The sequence below is a fragment of the Hyalella azteca genome, unplaced genomic scaffold (genome assembly GCF_000764305.2).
Source record: "Hyalella azteca isolate HAZT.00-mixed unplaced genomic scaffold, Hazt_2.0.2 contig6441, whole genome shotgun sequence".
In the NCBI taxonomy this organism is placed as follows: domain Eukaryota; kingdom Metazoa; phylum Arthropoda; class Malacostraca; order Amphipoda; family Hyalellidae; genus Hyalella; species Hyalella azteca.
This window is the reverse complement of record NW_025936604.1, coordinates 42,856-65,274: the sequence shown is the minus strand read 5'-3', so window position 1 is coordinate 65,274 and position 22,419 is coordinate 42,856. Positions and strand designations below refer to the sequence as shown.

The 22,419-nt window shown below is 39.3% G+C and overlaps 1 protein-coding gene across 1 annotated transcript; it reads left to right on the top strand.

Annotated features, from left to right (window-relative positions):
* The first annotated feature begins 2,739 nt into the window (after positions 1-2,739).
* LOC125178006 (glutamate receptor ionotropic, kainate glr-3-like) lies at positions 2,740-22,117 on the top strand. The gene is made up of 12 exons (XM_047880837.1): positions 2,740-2,789; positions 3,503-3,673; positions 4,370-4,479; positions 4,801-4,911; positions 5,121-5,338; positions 5,670-5,781; positions 6,426-6,591; positions 6,854-6,962; positions 7,848-7,999; positions 19,855-20,086; positions 20,617-20,833; positions 22,113-22,117. Exons 1-12 carry the CDS (start codon positions 2,767-2,769, stop codon positions 22,115-22,117), a joined length of 1,626 nt encoding a protein of 541 aa, XP_047736793.1. The 5' UTR covers positions 2,740-2,766.
* The last annotated feature ends 302 nt before the right edge of the window (positions 22,118-22,419 follow it).

The following is a 22,419-nucleotide window of genomic DNA, read 5'->3' as shown; positions in this document are numbered from 1 at the left end:
TGATCAGAGCCGAAGGGGTTGATTACGTACGTAAAAAAAATCACTCGTGCATCCATATACAATAACCAAAAAGCTTTTGTATTTCGGCAAATTATTAAGTTTGATAGTTTAACACAAAATATCTGCCTCCAGATGACGTCCAAGAGAGGCTTGTGCTGCGACTGCTGCGCGGCATCGCAGGCTTCGGGCACGTGGGTGTGGTGCAGCTGAGGTCCGTTTATGACAGCTTTATAATTTAATTTATGACAGCTTTATAACTTAATTTATGACTGCTTTATAACTTAATTTATGACTGCTTTATAACTTGAATCAACCAATCTTTGTCAGAAGTATTCATGAGAACAATTGATAACTTTGCAGCGATGCGGCACACAGCTGGAAACCAGTCAAGGACCAGCAGCAATTCCTGGTCTTCTGGAATACCAGGAACGGGTCGATATACAACTTCTTGCTGAAGGTAAAGCCTCTTTTATTCTTAGTCTGCATATCTTAGTCTTAGTCTGCTTCTTAGAGTATAAAAAATATTGTTCAAAAGGTGATGAAATGCTCTATCGTTACGCTTCCATGCATTCCATAGTCGGACATGTAGTCAAATGCCTGTCTAATAGCTGGCGGTTTCACGGTGTAATAATTTTTTCATGGAAGAACTTAATTTTTTTTATAGAGTCGGGTTTGTAGTTTTTTAATGCACAATCCTTTGAAAATAGAGAGTATTTCTCATTAATAATTTTCTTTTTGTTTTTCTCACTCTGGCCAATCAACGTAGCACCGTGTATTAAAAAAACACGTTTATTATAGATAATCTGTTCATGATTCAGTAATCAGTATTCACTGAAGATATTTGTTTCACTTTCCACTGCGCAGGCAGGTTCAGAGTGGATGTTCTCGGAGCACTACCAGTGGCTCATACTGCTGCCTGAAGATCTCGACCCCATGGCGTGGCTAGGCGGCCTCCGTCTCTACGTCAACAATGAGGTAAGATGGCAACCCTCTTACAGACTAGCAATCATGCTTGCCTATATTTGAAGTATAAGCATAACGTAGAAGCCTTTACCTCTTGAAGTTATTAACACCATTTGTAAATTTGATCATGGTGAAGTATAAATATTTAGACTAGGAACAATATTCATTTGAAATGGACAATTATTTTGTTTATTTATAAATTCACACAGAGTTAGATAAAAATGTTTAAACTGTTTATATATCCACACGGGGTGTGACATAAATATATAGACGAATTTAAATTGCTACTAAGAACATATTCCGGTTGATAGTTCAGTGTTCATTTGCTGCTTTTAGCCCACTGTTAGCTATTAGAAACTTGTTCACATGAATGTCCAAAGCATGAACATCGTTTGATCGTTTGAATCTCTTGGTGTGACAGTGCGTTCATTTAGGATTTTGTGTTTTAGAGTTCATAAATTTAGTATTCTCGGACCAGGAATTTTTGAAGACAGCACGGCAACATCTGAGCGTTACGTCAATACGATAAGCAATTTAGTTTTACCGATACTTCGATTACAAAAGGCTGGTTTACGCTCGTTGTGGTTCCAAAAAGATGGTGCTTTTTCATGCACGGCGCGATTCTCATAGGAAAAGACTCTTGGATTGTTTTCCAGAAAAATGTTCCCCTAAGTTGTGTGTATCTGATTCCTTCGTATGGAATGTAGGTTCCATACGATGAATACTGTAGATTATTTTACACGACGCGCAGATATTTCCTTTCAGAATACTGAGCCCACGTTTCAGTGATATAATTCTTGAAGAATGACACTCAGATAAAATGCTCACCGCGAATGTAAAGATGCAAGACAAAAAACGGTGATGGACCACATGTATACCAGCATCTACAATTTTTCTACATAAACAAAGTATCTAACGGTACACATGCGTACCAATACGTAGTGAACATTTGAATCAACTCCTGATACAGGATTTAATCAGGAGTTGACAAATGGTCATCTACTAGGCTTGGTTTTCGAGGAGAACTTAAAAAAAATGAAATTAAGACAATAACTTGATGACGGAGCAGAATTGTTTAAGATGAATAGTAAGAACATGGCCACGAGGAAGAATATAGACTTACGAATTTTCTACAGGTGGTGTTCTGCCAGCCTCAGGCCGGAGGGAAGTTCCAGTTGTTCGAGGCCTGGACTCCTGGCGACGGCTTCTCATTCCGTAAGCTTGACGTGGCAGAATGGCGACCACAGACCGGCATGCGATTCTACGACGTGGGCTACAAATACGACAGACGACGCGACCTGGGTGGCTTCTTCTTCCTCGTCACCACTGGCGATGAGGTCACTGGAAAACTCACATCATAAATCACGAAAATAATTAATGCATAAGAAACGATTAGACAGCTTTGCGGTAGTGATCGAGATGGCTAATTCGGTTAATTCAGAACTGTATCGAGAGAAAAAATTGACAGAGACCGCAAGAATTTCCGACTGAAAGCTCCTTAACAATAAGCAATTACTGGACACGAGAAAATCCTCCAGGCAACAGTATTATTAAGATCACATATTTATTGTCAAATATACCACGTTGAAGTAAGTCATGGTCTGCAGTGTGGTCACAGAAGACGGAATTAGATGCATTGTTTGTACCAAACAAATGATCACATGAAATTACGTTGTATGTGCGTGAGTGAAATACCTACATGAACGTATTTGTCTGAGCCAGTTGCCGGGTGACACCGAGATCAACCACAATGTGACCACGCAGAACTTCTTGCGTGGCTACTCCGTGGACCTCTGGCACGTAATGCAACAGCGCCTCAACTTCACGTACGTGGAATCTGTCGAACTGTTCCTATGTTTGAAACTTGAAGGCTTCTTTATTCTGTTCGAATTATTTTATACATTGCTAGAGTGCAAATGGCCACCTTTGTACAGAGCGATTTATTCATCGGAGTGGCCGACACGGGCTTGCCGAGTGGTTAAGGTTATCAATATTTGAGATGCGAGTTTTAGTTTCGAAACACGGAGGTAGTTGTTAAACTTCTGCGACGACTCGACTCAGCGCCATCCTAAGCATGGCTTGATTTTCAACGCTCATATTAGTAAATATTATAACACTGCTAGACTGGTTCCCACTCTATCCTCATGATTTTTTTTCAGTTTTCTAGATTATATCATGAAATCACAGTCATGGTAGTTGCGTATGACAATACTTGTATTCGTAGCCAGTCTGCATCCTTTTTGATGAGGTTGCGTGTATGTATTTTCAGGAATTATGAAGCTCTCATACATTACGTTTATAGTTGCATATCCGAAAGGTCAAGGAGCCTTGTTCCAAAATGGCTCGAAGACACTCGTGTTTTGATCACGGTTGTCAGAAATGGATTACCAAGCCATACGTATAGGTATAGGATACAAGAATTACGAACTAGTTTTACATTTTCCTTAACCAAACAACCAGAATTACCGCATATTGATTAGGTTTGAGCGTACTCTTCCGTGCTGCTCGTATTGATGTACCTATTGACACTTATGCGCAGGTATAAGGTGCGCAAAACCCTCTTCGGGGTGCTCCAGCCTGACCAGGTCACCTGGAACGGCATGGTGGGGGAGCTGCAGGCCTCCAGAGCCCACGTGGGCATCGCTCCCCTGCGCATCACAACCTTCAGGCAACGGGCCATCGACTACACCATACCCACGAAAGTTCTGCAGTGAGTAGCATTTTACGCCTTAGTAACACCACTTTCAGGCAACTTGCCAATAACTACACCATACCCACCAAAGTTCAGCAGTGGGTAGCATTTCATTTTGCGCCCCAGCAACACCACTTTTAGGCCACTTGCCATCGACTACACCATACCCACCAAAGTTCCGGCGTGAGTAGCATTTTATGCCGTAGCAACAATACCTTAAAGGCTTAAGGCAATCGGCCATCGACCAGTGAGTCACTACACCATACCCACCAAAGTAGCGCAGTGAGTTGGATTTATTGTTAGAAGATTACGTCATGAGACTGCCATCGGCTCCTTTAATATCTGTTTTCATTTAAACGTGGATGAAATTGCTTGCTAGGCTTACTTACGTATTAATTACTTCTCCTTTATTTATTTGTAATACCGTTATTTATTATGTCTTCAGTGTGATTTTTCTGCTTGATTCAAATGATGCGACCGAGTTTTCATATGCATTTCTAGAATTAGTGTCATGTGATGTCATTGTTTTTGATTTATTCCAAATACGATGCTGAAAGGAAGAATATTCGAATATACATTTTAAATAAGAAGTTGAATCCAAAGATAATCAATGATGTCGAAAGACAATGAATGCTTGTTATTATAAGGGATTTATTCGATTTAACGTCTGTTCTTACGCTCATATAAGAGTTGTTAAAGTGTTGACATGAATAGAAACCGGATCTACCTGCGCCAGCCTGACGTCGAGGCGAGTTGGAACTTGTACGCCGAGCCGTTCAACGCCATCCTCTGGACCTGCGTTCTGGGCTTTATATTCGTCGTCGGTAAATCAGAACTATAATCTTCGTTCACGTATATTTCTTCAGCAGATGGCTATTTATAGTTATCGGCTACTGACTCAAATCAAAACAATTTTTTGCTTTTCGTCCGTTGTGTCAAGAATTTTAGTCTCGTTGTGAATTGACGTCATTACGTCAATATAATTTTGGAAAATCTGGCTTCAAGCAAACATTTTGCTAATGTTTGCGAAATTCCTTAGTCATACGTCGTGCACACACAGGAATTGTGAATAAGTGTACACAGCACACTGGCGTAAACACCGCACAGCCGTACACACATAAAAGTGAATATTGTTCATTTCACAGCTCTCAGCGCCCGCCTGTTGCACGTCGTTGCCGCCAGAGCTCACCTCACGAATGAGGTCGTCTCTTCCTCTGACGTGTTTTTCGACGCTTTCGCCAGCCTCGTCCAGCAGTGTGAGGGAAATATTTTCTAAGTGAATATCATAGGAAATTTTAATGTAGAATACATCACAGCTTCTTAATCAATATTTTTCACCAAAACAACAGAACTTAAAACGTATTAAACATACCAAACATGCAGCATAGCATCCTAAGACCATTGAACGACCTTTACCATCTTGGCAATTTTTTACATATATAATTTGGCACTTCGTCACCCACAGCTGGCACACTGAACCCGGAGACGTCTTCGGAACGTCTGCTCTGGTTTTTCGTGTACTGGACATCAGTTCTGTTGTTCACGAGCTACTCAGCGGTGCTGATCGCCCTGCTCACAACTGTGAGGCCAACGCTCCCCTTCACTGACTTTGAGTCTCTCCTGCTCAGGCCAGACTGGAACCTCGTGATTGTGCAGAACCGCGCGCTCAGCGATTACCTGGCGGTCTGTCGATATTGGGTGCCACTTGGGTTTCGGTCTGTCGACATTGGGTGCCATTTAGAATAACCATGAGACCGATGATGAAGTTGTGTTCTGAAATTTCTTAACGAATAAAAGTATTGTTTGTCATGTGTTTAGCACAAATTTTTTTTACGTTTTCTAACACTTGTATTCTAGTTTATTTTCATTTTCGATTGCAAGGTGGCATAATTTCACATAAACTTCAAGAGGCAATTTCAAAATAAGTTCCCGGAATCTCCCTTTTGAGTCATCAGTGACAAAAATCCATGAACTTAGAATTAAAGACTATTATAAATATTTTTAATCGTCGCAGCTCGCCCCAGAAGGATCTACCTTGAAGAAAGTCTGGGATAAGCACGTCATGAGTGACCCAGCCAAAAATAGGCCCGTTGCAATGGACGCTGCTGTCGCTCTCGTGTTGCAGGGTATGTTCTCAACTCAAAAAATAATTTGATCGTAATAAATTCAGGTATTCAAAAATCCTTAGCGGAAGTTTATTATGTGTCGCGATTAAAACTAGGAGTTCAATCAATTTATAGTTTTCAGAGCCTAGTGACGCAAATAGTCAAAGCTAACGTGATCTAAGCGAAGCCTAGCGAAGGTTTGCCTTGGTCGTTAGCTGCCGCTTCTGTTAAGAATTCATTTCAATAATGCCTTTATTTTATATCTTGTGGTCAATCCTAAATCCAGACATTAATGAAAGGACGAGCTCACTTGTCGGACTAGCTACATGCGGGTTAATCTTTATCTGCTTTTGTAAATTTGTTTACTAACCGATATGATTCGGCCAATTATCGCACTTGAACATTTTTATGATGGCCGTTTCTTATTTATGATAACATTAAATACTCCCTTCGTCATTAATGGATATTTATTTGCAAGAACTGCCATGGCTTAGCTAGGCTCCTTCGAATCAGAAGGCTCTTTCCAGAAGTGCGATGCCGGCAGTAATTATAATATAAGGGAAAATGATGATTTTAATCCACTCATCCACTCTTTTGTAATGAAACCGTTTATATTGGCTGTTTAATACTGAGAACCGTATTAAATTATGTCGTTTGCGCTGCAGGTAAACACGCCCTCTTAGTGGCTGAAGAAACAATGGCTGTAGCGATGCACATGATGCCAAAAGAAGACGCGTTCAAAATCATCCACACTGGCAAGTATTTTTTCAATTCCCCGGCTGCCTTTTCTGTGCCCAAGAACTCGCCTTACCTGGAACTCTTCAACCACGTGTAGGTTTATTCAAAGCTTTCCCATAAATACCATTTGAGAACACTCTGAAATTAGTTAACTTTTAAGTCTCAACTAACCACGCACCATTTTTCACCTGATAAAACCTGCCACTTCTCATCAGAGTCCACACTTCACATCGGATACTCATATCAAATATTAATCCATCCCTCACCAGTGCATGTTTTAAATATTAACCTATATTAATATAAACACATATTATCTGCATATTCGTTCACACTAACTTATTAGAAGGTGACCCAGTCTGAGCAGGATGCGTGAGAGCGGCCAGATGGGGCGGCTGCTGAACAAATGGAATCGTGAGCTGGTGCAGCCCCCGTCTGACATCTACCCGTCCCCTGGCCTCACTGAGGTGATGTGGGATTACAAATGTGACGTGGGATTACAAATGTGATGTGGCATCGCAAATGTGATGTGTGATTACAAATGTGATGTGGCATAACAAATGTGATGTGGCATAACAAATGTGATGTGGCATAACAAATGTGATGTGGCATAACAAATGTGATGTGTCATAACAAATGTGATGTGGGATAACAAATGTGATGTGTCATAACAAATGTGATGTGGCATTACAAATGTGATGTGGCATAACAAACGTGATGTGGCATAACAAATGTGATGTGGCATAACAAATTCATAACAAATGTGATGTGTGATTCCTAATGTGATGTGTGATTTCAAAGGTGATGTGTCATAACAAATGTGATGTGTGATTCCTAATGTGATGTGAGATTTAAAAATGTGCTGTGTGATTCCATAAGTGATAATTAAGTGATTTTGAATGGGATGTATTGTTCCATATATGAAATGTGATTCCAAATATGATTTGTGTAACTGCAATATTCTATAACTCTAATGTGATATGTTATCTCTACCTGTGGTAAGAAGTTACAATTTCGTACTTTTTATAAGTCCAAATCTTATTCAAGCTCTTCTGTTGACACTGATGACGCAGTCACGATTGTCGTTATGTGTAGCGAGGCGTACGATTAGATGAATACTATACAGCCGACACTAAGTTGAATATCTATTCTATTTACTAACATTTTATCTGTGTTAGAATGAACTATTCCGGGTCAAGTAAAAATATTTTATATTCTATTCCGCATTAAAATGAAAATTTTGATAATGCTTTTTAATGTTTTTTCGGATTACGGAAAATCCGATCTGATTTTCCTTTAATCAATGTTTGATTATTATTATTATATTAAACAACTATTTCGTCTTGTGTTAGACGTTCGTGCTGTTCCTGGTGCTGGGCGTGGGGATCCTTGTAAGTTGCGGCATATTGATAAGTGAGCGAATCATCGTGGCCAGATCCGCCCCCCGTGCCACGAGGCCTCCCTCCCTGGACCACTCCACTACGTGGGTGCCCACAACCGCGCGGTGAGATCATGACATTACATAACATAACATTATCGGTGTTGAATAATAGGCCGTGTTGGCTTGTCACCGAATCTTACAATGCTGTTGACTTGTCTCTTGGAGATCTGGGACTTGTCTTTTGATGAGCTCTATTCAAAACTGACGTGTGAGCTAACGTATAGCTGCCACTAGAGGCCAAGCCAACGCCGACGCCTATGCTTTTATATTTCAGTTTAGTTGCGATGAATCTTAGAGGCAGAGTTTAAATTTTAGCATTAACTGCACATGAAAATATTCATAACCAAGAGTAAGTTCGGAATATGTGACTGATGATTACATTTGCGAAGATTACCTACGCCTCTTTTGCAAGGAGCTACTGAAGCTTTTCATTATTGCAGAAGTCAACCAATTAATGCTGTTAAAAATCAATTAATGCGTGTTACAGGCCAAACATAGGACTACGGGCTCCCTAACAAAAACTATCGCGACGAGATGAAGATTCAACAAAGAAATGCCTACGTACGAAGCATACCGACGCTGCATGTGGATCTCACGGGACACAAAATATTTTGGGTGAATTTCCTGCACTAAACCTGAGCTTCGAGTTCTTTTGTTCGTTTGGCCGCGGTGCTAAAGCAAGTGATAATAATGATCCAATAAATAACAATCATAACTAAACAGTAATCAATAATCTGACATTGAAAGTACGCCTTAGGAATGAAATATCGTGGACGGTCCGCCAATTGCTTCCTGCTGAAGCTGATCTCTGGAATTTATGTATCGTTGGGCGCGACAAAATATACGTCACAAATGTACAGATAATGAAACACCTTATGGAATGATATGATGACGCTTCATTATCATTCATTTCCGGTAAGATATGGTTGTGGAAATTCAGTGGAATAAATTTTAAACAATCAACTTGAAAACAACGGTGGATATAACGGTGGATATCCATCAAATTTAGTACTAAAGTATTTCAAATTACAACACAATTGAAAATGCAGAAACCTAAATTTATGAATTCAAATTACAAATTTCTCCGGCTTATAACTTTTATTGACCTCGAATGCAATTTTTTCATATTCGGATTTTCATGTGGATGCAATCGAATATCGATCATTGCCAAACTGCAATACAACGTAATGAAACACTTATATCGCTGGTGAAATTACCGGTCGAAAGGTTCACTCGTATATGGAATATGTCTTAGATTTGATTTAAAAAGTTTCATGTTAACGATTGATTTGTTATTAATATTGGTTCAAATATTGACACATGAATTGTATTGCATAATTGCCAGTTCAAATCATTCCCACTACCTGGCTGCTGGTCTGTGTCAACTTAATCGTTTGCGCAAGAATTCACTGAATCATGAACACCATTGAATCATATTCAGCAGAATGCTGATTTTGAATAAACTGTAGAATGGAAGTTGATATTTGGACTTCAAAAGTTAGTTTTAATTTACTAAAAGAAATCTCATTGCAACAAAATTCAGTTAATCGACCTCAAGTCTCATTAAATTAACTAAGAAATCACTCGCTCAGGACTAAAAAATCGAACAAATATTACTCACTGATTTCTCCTTCCATATTAATTTGTTTTAGACATTATAAACTGGATTTAGATTACAAGTAATATCGAATATCATTCTTAATCTATTGCAAACAGCGCCTTGTCTGCATTATTCAAATGAAGGCGATAAATTACAACAGGAAAACAATAGCCGTTGTATCTTAGTTACAACTCTTATAATACTCTGTCCACTTTTGATAAAGCATATAGGGCGGTTGGTCATGCAATGTTCCTAAACTCTATTCACCCTGAAATTCATGGAGTTTTCATCACCGTCGAACACGCAGTTGCCGGCATTTTTTCTGTCCTTGCAAGAAACCACCAAGAATTCTGGCGAATTTGTTTCAGTTTTCGTATTAGTACATTGAAAATCGTTTGAGCTAACTGTGGTTTCTATTCACTAGCCCAAGAATCACTAGGATGCGAGGATGGACGATATTGATATCATAACGAAAACGATTGGAATTATCAGGAGTATAGCAGAACCGAGCGCTGAAAACCTGAAGATTGTTGTAGACAAAGCCGTGTAGCTCGTCATGCTCCTGAGCTCATCGTCACTTCCCAACGAAAAGCACCTCACAGCCTTGGAAAATCTACTTTAAGCGTTGATATTGTGCTGGAAAAATTTCAGCGAAGTCGAGATTCGGAGCCTACAGATGTTGCTGCTTCAGGTCGGACAAGCGGTGTTCCTGTCGTAACTTGCTCAGAAAGCCTTGGCGTATGATGTTGAAGTGTACAGAAATCTTGTCGTAAATATCATCTACTACTTAGTACCAATCTACTGCACTCACGAAACAATAATGGCAGCTTATGATATTGTATCCTTGATGATTGTCCCAATTATGAATCGAGTAAATGAAGAAGAAAACCATGACTTAGCTCGAAGCTTTGTTCGTCGCTTCTCGTGCATAATATCCACGTCTCTAGCAGCCAGTCAAGAAAAATTTAAAAAGGATTATTTTGATTCCTTTGTCACATTTTTCAATGCAATTAATGTCAGAGAAGAATCATCGCTTCATGTTCTCGAAATTGCTCGTCCGATACTGAAAGTTTGTGCCACTGTCCCTCGAACTGCGAGCCCGTAACAACTTTCTTAATTGATTTCTAAGTTCATAAGCATATCTTTACAAGCCAGGCAGAACAATTCAACGAATAAATGCAATTTTTCATCGCAGGATTACTCGAACAATGTCCTCTTTTCTTCAGAAATTTTACTCGATCTGATGCTGTGGCAGAATTAGTGTTAAAATAATGGTTGCCTTGATTCAATCAAAGAATTAGTGACATATTTATTCCAGTTTCTCATAGACAACAATTTCCAACAATCGATTAACTTAAGAAGTTAATTATTCTCTTCAATCGGAACCTGCTTTGCTCATGAACCACTGGTTCGTCACCTTGTATATTTATCGCGAGACCAAAAATGTTTAATTGATTTCAACGGATCGTCAGGCGAGACAGCAATGGAGGTGCAGATGGAAATTCACCTTTTGAAAGCTGCGTTCACTTTACGGTCGGCACGAGTGTTGAGGGAGGCGGCAGCGGCGTTTGTTTCTGAGTGCAACGCTGCCGAATAAATTGCTGAGTTATTGTTCGTTGCTTGTGAATTTTATCGAGGATCTGCCATAAGTATTATTCTAGCAGCTGAGAAAACGCTTCTTCAAGAGACTACTAAGTCAAAAAATATTTTTGCAATTGACGAACTTCAGTAAATAAATGTCCCGGTGAATATCAATTTCCGTGAAGACATTGGTACCGGTTAGGAAAAATTAAGTGTGGACGCAATTTTAGCTGCATCTGCCGAATATCGAAGAGAACTTCTTGGTTACGAACAGTGGGAGATAAATAATGAAAGTTTTCCTGATGAACAACTACGGCATTACCTTCATTTATCTACGGTCGAACTCCATGACTTAGGAGTGGGCTCCGTACGCCGAGCTCTATCTGGTAAATGCGATTTAGATGAAGCGTTTTGTTTAGCCGCACCTCTTGATGCTGATGAACAGAAGTTTTACTCAAGGGACTCCGATGGCGACATTAGCGAGGAGAGCCAAGAGTCGAGTTCAAGTGGTAGTGATATCAGGAACTTATTTTATGAACCGGAAACTAATTTCACTGCAGTGCTTGGAAACTCACATGATTCTTGGAATTTACAGTAAGATTCTCAGTATGAATACTCCTCGCCGGAAGCGCTTGAAAACGACAATGAACTTTGCAGAAAATACTTGAGTTGTCCAAGTTCAGATGCGACGGATCACGTTCTAGCAGGAAATGACCTTCGTAATTTAAATTTCTCGGAGAATGAAAAAAGTGCTCATTTTCCTGCGAACGAAGAGCAATAATTCACCAGTCCACTCGCTCAGGACTAAAAAATCGAAAAATTATTACATGAGGATCCTGACATAGAGAATAAAACCTGGCCTAATCACACTGACATGTCTCCAGTTTCTGAGAATATGCAGACCGATTAATGTTAATCACCAATAAGAAGCAAAGAAATTGCTAAATTTCTTGAATATTTCACTTGTAGCCGCCCTTCGCTTCGACGGCTGGCCCTGCATGTGGCTCGGTTGCTCAGTGATCATCAGGAGGTCGGTTGACGCGACTCATGAACTCGTCCTTTCTTTGACTCATCTTGAAGATCTATAAAAAAACTGTTGCAAAAAGTCCGAATATGCTACGAAATTCCCATATGTTTTACTTGCCCATTGTATTATATCCCTATTAATAATAAATATGAAGAGTTTTTTTAGATCTCATCAGAATCATCATATAATAGAATTTAGCACTCGTCTCAAGTTATGCGAAGATATGATGAACATGCGTATTTGGCGGAAGCAATTTGCAGTGTCCAACAACATTTTTAAAATCGGAAAAATCAAGCATTTTATTCGTTGTTGCCTCACGTAACTTATCCATGCGTATGCAAAATAGTATGATGTTACTAAATACATAAGAACTGATAGCAAAATCAGAGACATCAGTTATTTGCAAATGGCAGCGTGGCGAAGGTCAGATATATGAAGAAGCGAAAATATTCCTTGATAATTAAATCATGTGGAAAGATGGACCTTACGGTCCGATCAGTCTAAAAGCTTTAGCATGTTCTGGTAGGCCTGCTTAGCTTTTTTAGATCTCATTAGAATCATCATATAATAGAATTTTAGCACTTGTCTCCAAAGTTGTGCGAAGATATGATGATGGACATGCGTATTTGGCGGAAGTAATTTGCAGTCTCCAACAACATTTTAAAAATCGGAAAAAAGCGTTTTATTCGTTGTTGCTTCACGTAACTTATCCATGCGTATGTAAAATAGTATGATGGTACTAAATACATAAGAACTGACACCAAAATCAGAGACATTAGTTATTTGCGAATGGCAGCGTACAGAAGGTCAGATATATGAACAAGCGAAAATATTCCTTGACAATTGAATCATGTGGAAAGATGAACCGACGTTCAGTCTAAAAGCTTTAGCATGTTCTGGTAGGCCTGCTTAGCCCCTCCAACGTTTGGAATAAAGTCCGCGAGCGGAGAATGTTTTGCAAACTATTATGGAATGCCTGAGTTCTGTTCAGGTTTAGTTTATAATCGAGACATGTATATTGTAACTCACACTTTATGTAGTTTTTTCAAAACTTCTTCGTCAAAAAAGTGACACCACAACTTCAAGAAATTATTAATACTCATAAATTGATCATTTTTCCAACTGATGTTTCTTATGGGCAGGGTGGCCCAGTGGTTAAAGTTCAGAGTACCAAGATTAGCGCAGAGAGGTGCGGGTTCGATCCCAGCTCTGTGCGCCAGTTTCTGGTCAGAATCGGCGAGGAGGCCGGGCGGTTAAGCAATGCAGAATTGTAGCAGTGAGTTGCGAGTTCGAGACCGCAAAATGCTGTGAATGTTCTGCGATGTTAAGAATCGGCGACAGGCCTACGGCCTAATAAACGCTGAAACCGCTATAACAAGGGTTCACTAGAATAATTCATGTGCAATGTACCGCGAAGTGGCGTAAGCGACATCCATCGCTAACTGCGATGAAGAATAATAACTCGGCCAATTCATTTTGTGCCAACAATAAGGAAAAAAAAGTCTAGGATTTGACTTGTGTTTAAAAAAAGGAAAAATAACCCGTTTGCAAAAAATATATATATTTTCTTGCCAGAAAAATTAAATCTGAGGTTCCAGTAAAATCAAGTGCAATTGGGTCTTTTGGCTTTCAATGCATTGGCGTCTCATAATCAAATTTTTATGCTGCAAGTTCACCCATGATTTCCTCAAGACTAATAACTAGAACGTTCACGCTTCAGACAAAAGTACGTGAACAAGCAGACAAAAGTTTGAAAGGTATAATCAATACAGTTGAAGCTCTGGCATTAATGCTAAAATGTACCCGGCATGGTCGCCGAGTGATTAAAGTTTAGGGTTCCAAGATCTGAGCAGTGAGTTGCTGGCTTCGTCACAGCTAGCAGTAAACGTTCTGGTCAAAATCGGCGAGATGACCATGTGCTTAGAAAGAGCAAAATTCTAGCAGTGTGTTGCGGGACCGAAGCCCCTGCCAGCTGTAAAAATTGTGCGATGCCTAAAATCGGTGACAGGTTGGACTAAGTCTATACATAATCAACGCCTATACAGCTGCTATTACTAATACTAGTGCTACTAATATTTTTGATAGTGGATAAGTTGCACAGGCACCAGACTAGGCCCGACACAACTGATGACATGGAAAAACCTAAAGCGTACAATTAGTATGTTATATAATTCATTTGAAACTGTTGCAAAATATATCAATATATCGAACTAATACTTTACTTTAGGAAATATTTACAAGAAATAATTAAAATCATACGTGAATTTATTAGGCAAATAAAAGGACTTCGTTTGACTCCCTGAAAATCCTCGACGAGTTCCTCTAAATAGAGTTATAATCGAAATATTGCTCATTATCGTTATCGTACGTAGGGAGTTATTCAGAACATCATTATTATTTCATTTGGTCGGCAGGCACGAGCTACTGATGGCTCAACAGACGGAAGTCAGTGAGCGTTCGGACGTCGGGCGTGGTAGAGCGTTCGCTCTCGCTGTCAACCATGACACTGAAAAATGATCAGTACTATTGCCTTAAAAATTCAGGAGCACTACGGTGAAAATAGTTTGTCCACGTAGAGTTTGGGAAAACTTTTTATAAGTTATAACTTTGTGAAGAAACATGAGTAAATGACAATGAGCTTGAATGCGCTCGAGAATCTTGTTTATTTGCAATCAGCAAGAGACGTATTTTGATTAATAAAAAACGTATTTTGATATGCAACTGAGCTCATAACCAAAAAGTAAGGCAAGAATTATGTGGTACTTGAATGAATAGTACCATATGTATGGTGGAAAAACAACAGCTTCGCAAGGATGGAAGAGAAGCGAGGAAGCGAGCGAGCCTACGAATTTCGTGGGACCGGTTGGAGCCAAATGTGGCCACGCGGGAGACATGAAGCAACAAACGAGATTTCGGCAATTAATTATCTTGCTAAATGTGTCATGAATGACGTGTTAGGGCTTTGATTTTGCGTATTAAGATATAAGATATCAAGATATAATATTTGGGTATGAAGATATAATGTTTGTGTATGAAGATATATGTTTGCGTATGAAGATATGTTTGAGTATGAAGATACATTGTTTACGTGTGAAGATATAATGTTTGTGATGAAGATATATGTTTGCGTATGAAGATATATGTTTGAGTATGAAGATATGTTTGAGTATGAAGATACATTGTTTACGTGTGAAGATATAATGTTTGCGTATAAAGATATAATGTTTGTGTATGAAGATATAATGTTTGTGAATTATGATATAATGTTTGTGTATTAAGATATAATGTTTGTGTATGAAGATATAATGTTTGCGCATGAAGTTATAATGCTTATGTACTAAAATAAAACGTCATAGTTTTACGCCCTAAAACGATTTGATATTTCGGCACCTGAAAGCCATTATAGAGAAAATATATCCTTTGTTTGTCTTAAATGGAGCCACTACGGCTGAGTTACACCAAGCATTGAAATTATGAGAAAATAAATTCTAATCTTTATCAAATTTTACCCTAACAATTTCTCTGTAATCCATCAAATGACAAGAGGTTTTACAATGATTTGATTAATGTTAACTATCAAGATTCAACCAAATCTATTTATAATGATTAATTCAGAAAATAACTATGAATTCAATATTGTTTTCTTTGCAATTTAAAATGAGTGACGTTTCAAAATTGACATTTATTCTTAGTCTACATGACATGGACCTAGCCTAGGGATCTGTTTACGGGAATTTTGTTGCGTAATTGGGCCCCCTGGGTAATATAATTATTACTAACTTTACCAGTGATTATTATTACTTATTTCACACAATGATTTACTCTTGAGGGTAATTAATTGAATAATTTGTCGTTCGTGAGATTTTGGAAGATAAAAATAATTAATCAAAACTTAATAAATAGTTATAGCTAAACAGGAGAAAAAAATTAAATAAACAATGGGAATTAATTTGTCCATTACACGAGACAATTCCCGTACCCTGCCGAATGAATGAAATTTTGTTCATATATTTTTCATTATAAACTTTGCTGTTAAATTTTTCTAGTGAGGTCTCTTGCCTGCCGCTCATGCCCTGCTGTGTGATTGCTACTGCAATGCACTGATTGACATTGCGCTCACCCCTGATTGTCACCGCGTGATGCCTTGATTGTCAGTCCCACTCTCATGCAGTAACAATTACAGGCTGAAAAATTGTCAGCTAAATGCTGCTGAGAAAACTTTTTTGACCGATCGACCTGAATATTGAATAGATGAGAATACATCTCTATGTAATGTTTACATCAGTGGAAAAATGATTGATTATTTGAAAAAAATCCCTAATGCGATGCCTTATTACGGTTAATAGCGACAAATGCAGGGTTTCAAAGATATCTAAAATTGTCCTTGTTGAAACAGTTTTAAATGCATTCACAACCTCTGGCAAACTAACTTCGATGTTGACTTGAGACATAAAGCTGTACGACTGCTTCTCCATATTCTTTGTATTGACTTTTGTTTTTGTAATAAATTTTGTCCAACTGCGGTCAGGGACAGTTAGTCTACGATACATTCTCCACCAGTTGCTCCATTCTGCGTCATTTAACATCGTAACTCAGGTCCGCGTGATGTTCACTTGAAGCAGATAGGGTTAAGCAAAATGTTATTATCAATCCTCGTACAACCGATGTTTTCTGGGAATATATTGGTTGTTCGCCATAAATTGTTACAGCGAGACACTTTTATATATGCATAGCATTGTTGGTTAATTCGCATAATTTGTATGAATTGTGAGCCTTTATTATGAAAATGTCTCTATTTTCTGCCATCTATTCTCATTTTTCCAGTTCATCCCCAAAGTTAAACTTTTATCCACTTAAAATTCATTTCATCGTAAGACATAGACGCAAATTTTGCAGCATGCTGCATAAAATGTAATCTTGAAGGAACATATGAAGGAATCACCAAACGTCATGCATGAAGCTCTTAGCTTATTACTCACATTAGGAAAGTTCAGCAAGGTTATTATGTCGGCTGCGTGACTGTGACCAGCGCTGTCACACGCGCTCGCAAATCCTTACCTCAAAGATCAATACCCGCAATGCGTTACGTTATCATTGCATTACTGTCACTTCTTCATTGCATTCATTCATGTACCTGCATAGAGGCAATACCAACTATGCTGATCAGCCCTCCTGCGTCTGACCCTGAACATTCGTACTTCAAAATTTCCTCGATCAGTTTATAAAAGCGCAGTTCTGCTCTACAATGTATCCCAATGTCACGTATTCAAGTTATTGTAATACTACTTCCTTTGCTTTGGTCAATTCTTGCTTAGTCTTATTAAGAATGAAAATCACGCAATTGTGATGTTATTTCTTTACATCGCAAGTACAAACCTGGTGTTACATGACACATGCAACTACGAGCCAAGTAATGATCAAGTCACGAAAAATTCATGAATCGGCAACAGGCCATGAGCCTATCTTCTTCAATGCCGACACTTCTATTCTTCATATTACACTTCATATTCTTCATATTACAAGTAAAAATCCACAGGTCACTCTGAGCCAGGTTATGATGACCTATGAACAGTTCAAGTAACAATCCACAGGTCACTATGAGCCAGGTTATGATGACCTACGAACAGTACAAGTAACAATCCATAGGTCACTATGAGCCAGGTTATGATGACCTACGAACAGTTCAAGTAACAATCCACAGGTCACTATCAGCCAGGTTATGATGACCTACGAACAGTACAAGTAACAATCCATAGGTCATGCCAGGTCAGCAGGCAGTTCCACTTCCGCACTGACCGGCATGCCTGCCGTTGGTCGATGCGCGGCGCGTCGGAAGCGTTGTTGCTTATGCTTTATGTATACTAACATTTTCATCCGTCGTTGCGAGGCTAACAGATCAAGTATATTTATATCCGATTTGAATTTTGTTTATTTGTGGCCTTATTAAAATTTGATGGATCTAATGAAAACTCCGATGAAAGGCTTTCGAAAATATTAGGAAATAATAATAAACCTAAAAAAAGGCTAAATCTTTCATAGGAATAAAGAAAAATGTTACCCGAGGCCCATAGAGTCAAATTATGTGTAAAAAAATCGAAAAACTTTGCTGTTGCCGTCAAGGATGAGTATTATCGTGCGATGTGTCTGCGTACTTATACATTTATAAATGCCATCCCGCATCCATTCAACATGAAATATCTCTTATAAAGAAACAGATACATTTCAGAGTCAATACTGTCACGGCCGGGGGCTGTCATGGCGCCGTTCTCCTATTGCGTATCCAGGGCAGCGGTTCACTGTGACACGTATTGTTGACCGCGGTCAGCGCAGGCTGAACTGTCCCGTTTTATATTGTCTGGCTCAAGTGGAGCGCAAGCGCTGGCCTGAATGTCAGACATAATTTACTGGGTGCAAAATTCCACGCTAAGACTGGGACTCAATAATGAGTTCTTTAATGCTAGACAATGTGCGCAGGTCTTCAATGGTTCAGAGTGCTGGTATTTGGGTTAAGAGTTGGTCGTTACACTCGAAGATGTATTCTTTCAGAGCCTTTCCTTTGAGGTCTCAGCTAGGGTTTGCTAAGGTTTAGATTACGGATAAGACATTTTAACTTTTGAGTTATGTTAATAGAGTACTGAACTATTATTTTCAGAGAGCTTGTCCTGCGTTGGGCTGTAAAGGAGGAGCTAGGCAAAATTGAGGGCTGCTATTTATTGTCAGTATGGCGTTGGTAAAACGCCGGTGCGAGGGAAGCTAAAACCGGTTTGCTATTAGACTAATTCAGGACAAGGCCTACCGCCCTGCACATGATGATAGAAAATAACAGTTTCTATAGGCGCACGCAGGCCAGTAGGAGTCTGTTCGTGACATGGACCACGCAATTGTAATTCTACAGGAGCAGCCGGCGGGGCTGAATTAAGATTCTCGGATACATTGATTAATCATATTAGTCATTGATCATATGTATATTTGTACAAGATATTGAAAATCGAACGAGGATTTTAAAGTAAAGTACACATGAAAGTCTGTATTTATGTTACCATGTCATGTTAGTGGATCAAAAGACTCACAGCGTTTTGAATGATTCATTTTATAAATTGGATTTGACTCCTTTAGTGTTAATAACTTTAGAGCTATTCTCAGGGTCACATTCTGCTCGAATGTCACGCAAGTTTGCGTGACGAACCATTCGTGCCCCCGAAAGTAAACTTGCTGCCACGGTGCCACGGTGCCTATGTGTACACGGCAATTACGTCAATAGCAAAGCGACTCAGTTTAAAGTTTCGTTTGGTGAGGCAAACTGATCGCATATTTGTGTTTCTTTTCCTTGCGTTCCCTGTTGAATTGTCTGGTGTATAATAATCATAACATCACCCCTTTAACAGATATTTACTTGAGAAGATATCAAATATTATACGCAGGTTTTGTGCTTCGCATACAACCTTGGCCTCAACTTGAATGTAGACATTATTACCAGATGAACAGTCATTGAAAACCTGCATTAGGATTGCATTCAAACCTCACGCTATAATACCTGAAGTAGACATTACTTTGAAATATTCAGAAAAAGCTGGATTTCTTCACAACAGTACTTATTCTTTTGTTTAGTTTATAGGGTTTGTAAAGAAATGAGTGTGCGATGCTGAAATCAGACCCCCAATACGAAGGGATCTCACCCGTTTACGTCGCCCCCTCCCCTCCCTTCATCAGAGTTGATGAGGCCCCCTCCCGCCCCACCTCCCTCCAATGCCCCCCAAAGAACCCCAAGAACATAAATGCAGTTCTAAGACAAGACCCCTCCTTTTTGGGGGTGGTTGAGAACCTAGAACCCGACCCCCAATCCCCCCCAGTCACGGCACGACTCGTCCAGGCCGTGACCACGACCATCTTCGTCGGGTCGATGGCGACCATCGCGCTCACGGTCGTGGGGCTCCTCATGTCGGTTGGTATTAACCCTTTTAAGACTGAATAATTTAACAAATAATGAATAATTGCCATGATTATTTCATTTTAAATTATTAACATCAACGTTCTAGTCGCAACGAGTGTATGTACAGTGGTTTATACCTATGCTGACCGACTAGGTTTAGGATGGTCCAAGTTAGTAATTCTTATGATTCAACTCTAAAGATGACATCCTTTTTCTTTTGTCCATGACACTCAAGAAATTTGTCGCTGAAAATTACTTCATTTATTTAAATTGTGTTTGATGAGCCCGCAATACCATTTTTTATAAATTGCCGTTTTTAATACCATGTTTACCACGCAAAATTGTAGAAACGTGTTTTAAAAAATCACGCTAATGAAGATAGTGACTTCAAGCAGTTTTAGAATATATATCATGTTTATCACGCAAAATTATAGAAACGTGTCTTAAAAAAATCACGCTAATGAAGATAGTGACTTCAGACAGTTTTAGAGAAATTTTCACAGTAATTATATGACTGAGTTATTGCTGGGGGGCGGGGGCAGATGGGGGGCCAGGAGCACCTGCTGTGGGGGGCGCTGACGGCGCTCCTCTGCCTCGCCACCGCCGCCCTCGTCCGCTGGTCCGGACACCCGCCCACCCACACCGCCGTGCTGCAAGGTGGGTGCTGCAAGGTGGTGCTGCAAGGTGGTGCTGCAAGGTGGTGCAAGGTTTGCTGCAAGGTGGTGCTGCAAGGTGGTGCTGCAAGGTGGGTGCTGCAAGGTGGGTGCTGCAAGGTGGTGCTGCAAGGTGGTGCTGCAGTAGACAAAGTTGCAGTAAATGGGCATGCATTATGCAAATATGGAGTATAAGCGTATACAGTAAATGAAGGCGTAGTAAATATGCAAGCAAGCGCAGAATAATTTTAAGTGCGCAGAATAATTTATTTACCACAAGTGCAAGTATTATCAACTGATAAAGATTCAGATAATTCGATCGAAGGACTACATATGCACTCGTTGTACAATAAAACAGCCATCGACTTTTCATGCTCATGAGTTCGCATTATTGAAATAATTATGAAAAAGATCAGCTCTATCAGTTTCTGCTCAATAATGTTGGGCGATTTTACGAACGCCATAAAATTTTCAGCCTCAGCGCTGATATTTCTCACTCCTCGCAAATGTACCCAAAAATGAGTGAAGTTCCAACGCGTAATATAGAGGAGACTGCTTAATCATTGTTGATCGTTCGTGCGTAGTATCTTTTTGAATATATTAGATAAATTGGAGTCATAATGAGGCTGCAATTTAATCAGGAATCTCTGCCTTCCAATCAAAGCTTTTGCCCCAGACAAAGCGTACTCAATCAATCTGTTCGTCTATCTCAAGCAATAGTTTGTCAGTCTATTGCTTTTGGTCATTCTATAAAAAATGAGCGGTGGGAATTCTAATTTGCAAGCTCAAGATAGCATTTAATTACAGCTCCGATTAATGGTCGCAGAGAGATAACGCATTATATAATAATAATTTTACCTTCACGGACGAGCTCTTTGTTTCCGCGTTTTGCTGTGGCAGCGGGTTTCTTAAATCATAAATCATTTTAAAATCACGTTTCCGAACTTTCTTCTGCACCCAAAGCTCCAAGCCATAGAAACCGATGGAAGTCTGCTGGACCAAGTCCAGTTTTAGGGCATGAATAGGGAGTGCCTCTCTGTACAAAAAAGCCGGTTATCACGTTGATGAACAGGACACTGCGGTCAATCCTTAGGGTTCGATATGTTAACTATGCACCATTGATTCGTACTAATGAATTATATAGACAGTCAAAAATCCTGAAATTCGACGACATGTACAAATTTAAGCTTATACAGTTTATGAATAGGGCACTTTTTCATGATCAGCGTCTTTTTGAAAATTTTTTTTGCTTCTCTTGTTCCTCATCATTTCCATGATGCCAGAGGCGTTCGTCTCAACCTTCCACCGGTCCGTTTAGAAATAGAGAAAAATGGTACTGTTTGTAATTGTGTAAAACATTTTAATGAACTGCCTGATGATTCCAGAATAAACTCTTCTAAATCCATTTTAAAGAGCCATATTCTTGCTCAATATTAATTTAACTTTGGATATCATATAGTTTTTTTTCTTGTGACAATTTACTTATGATCTGCCTTTACTTTCATACTTGTCACCTATTACGCCTGCGAAGCTTTTTTATAGCTAGTATGGGCTTTTCACCTGGAAGCTTTTATTACCAATTAGAATGTTTTTCTCTTTCTATTGAGTCGTGCTGTGTTGCTTCTGTGTGTGAAAGAATAAAGTAATAAATAAATAAAGAATGTGAAAATCTGCGGAAATAAAATGATAATA

What these genes read in the sequence shown, in the direction of transcription:
- LOC125178006 (XM_047880837.1), top strand. Translation starts at nt 2,767, where the DNA reads ATGCAACAGCGCCTCAACTTCAC. An exon ending in GGGCTTTATATTCGTCGTCG is followed by an intron (nt 4,480 to 4,800) that starts GTAAATCAGAAC and finishes TTCATTTCACAG; the next exon opens with CTCTCAGCGCCCGCCTGTTG. An exon ending in CGTCCCCTGGCCTCACTGAG is followed by an intron (nt 6,963 to 7,847) that starts GTGATGTGGGAT and finishes GTCTTGTGTTAG; the next exon opens with ACGTTCGTGCTGTTCCTGGT.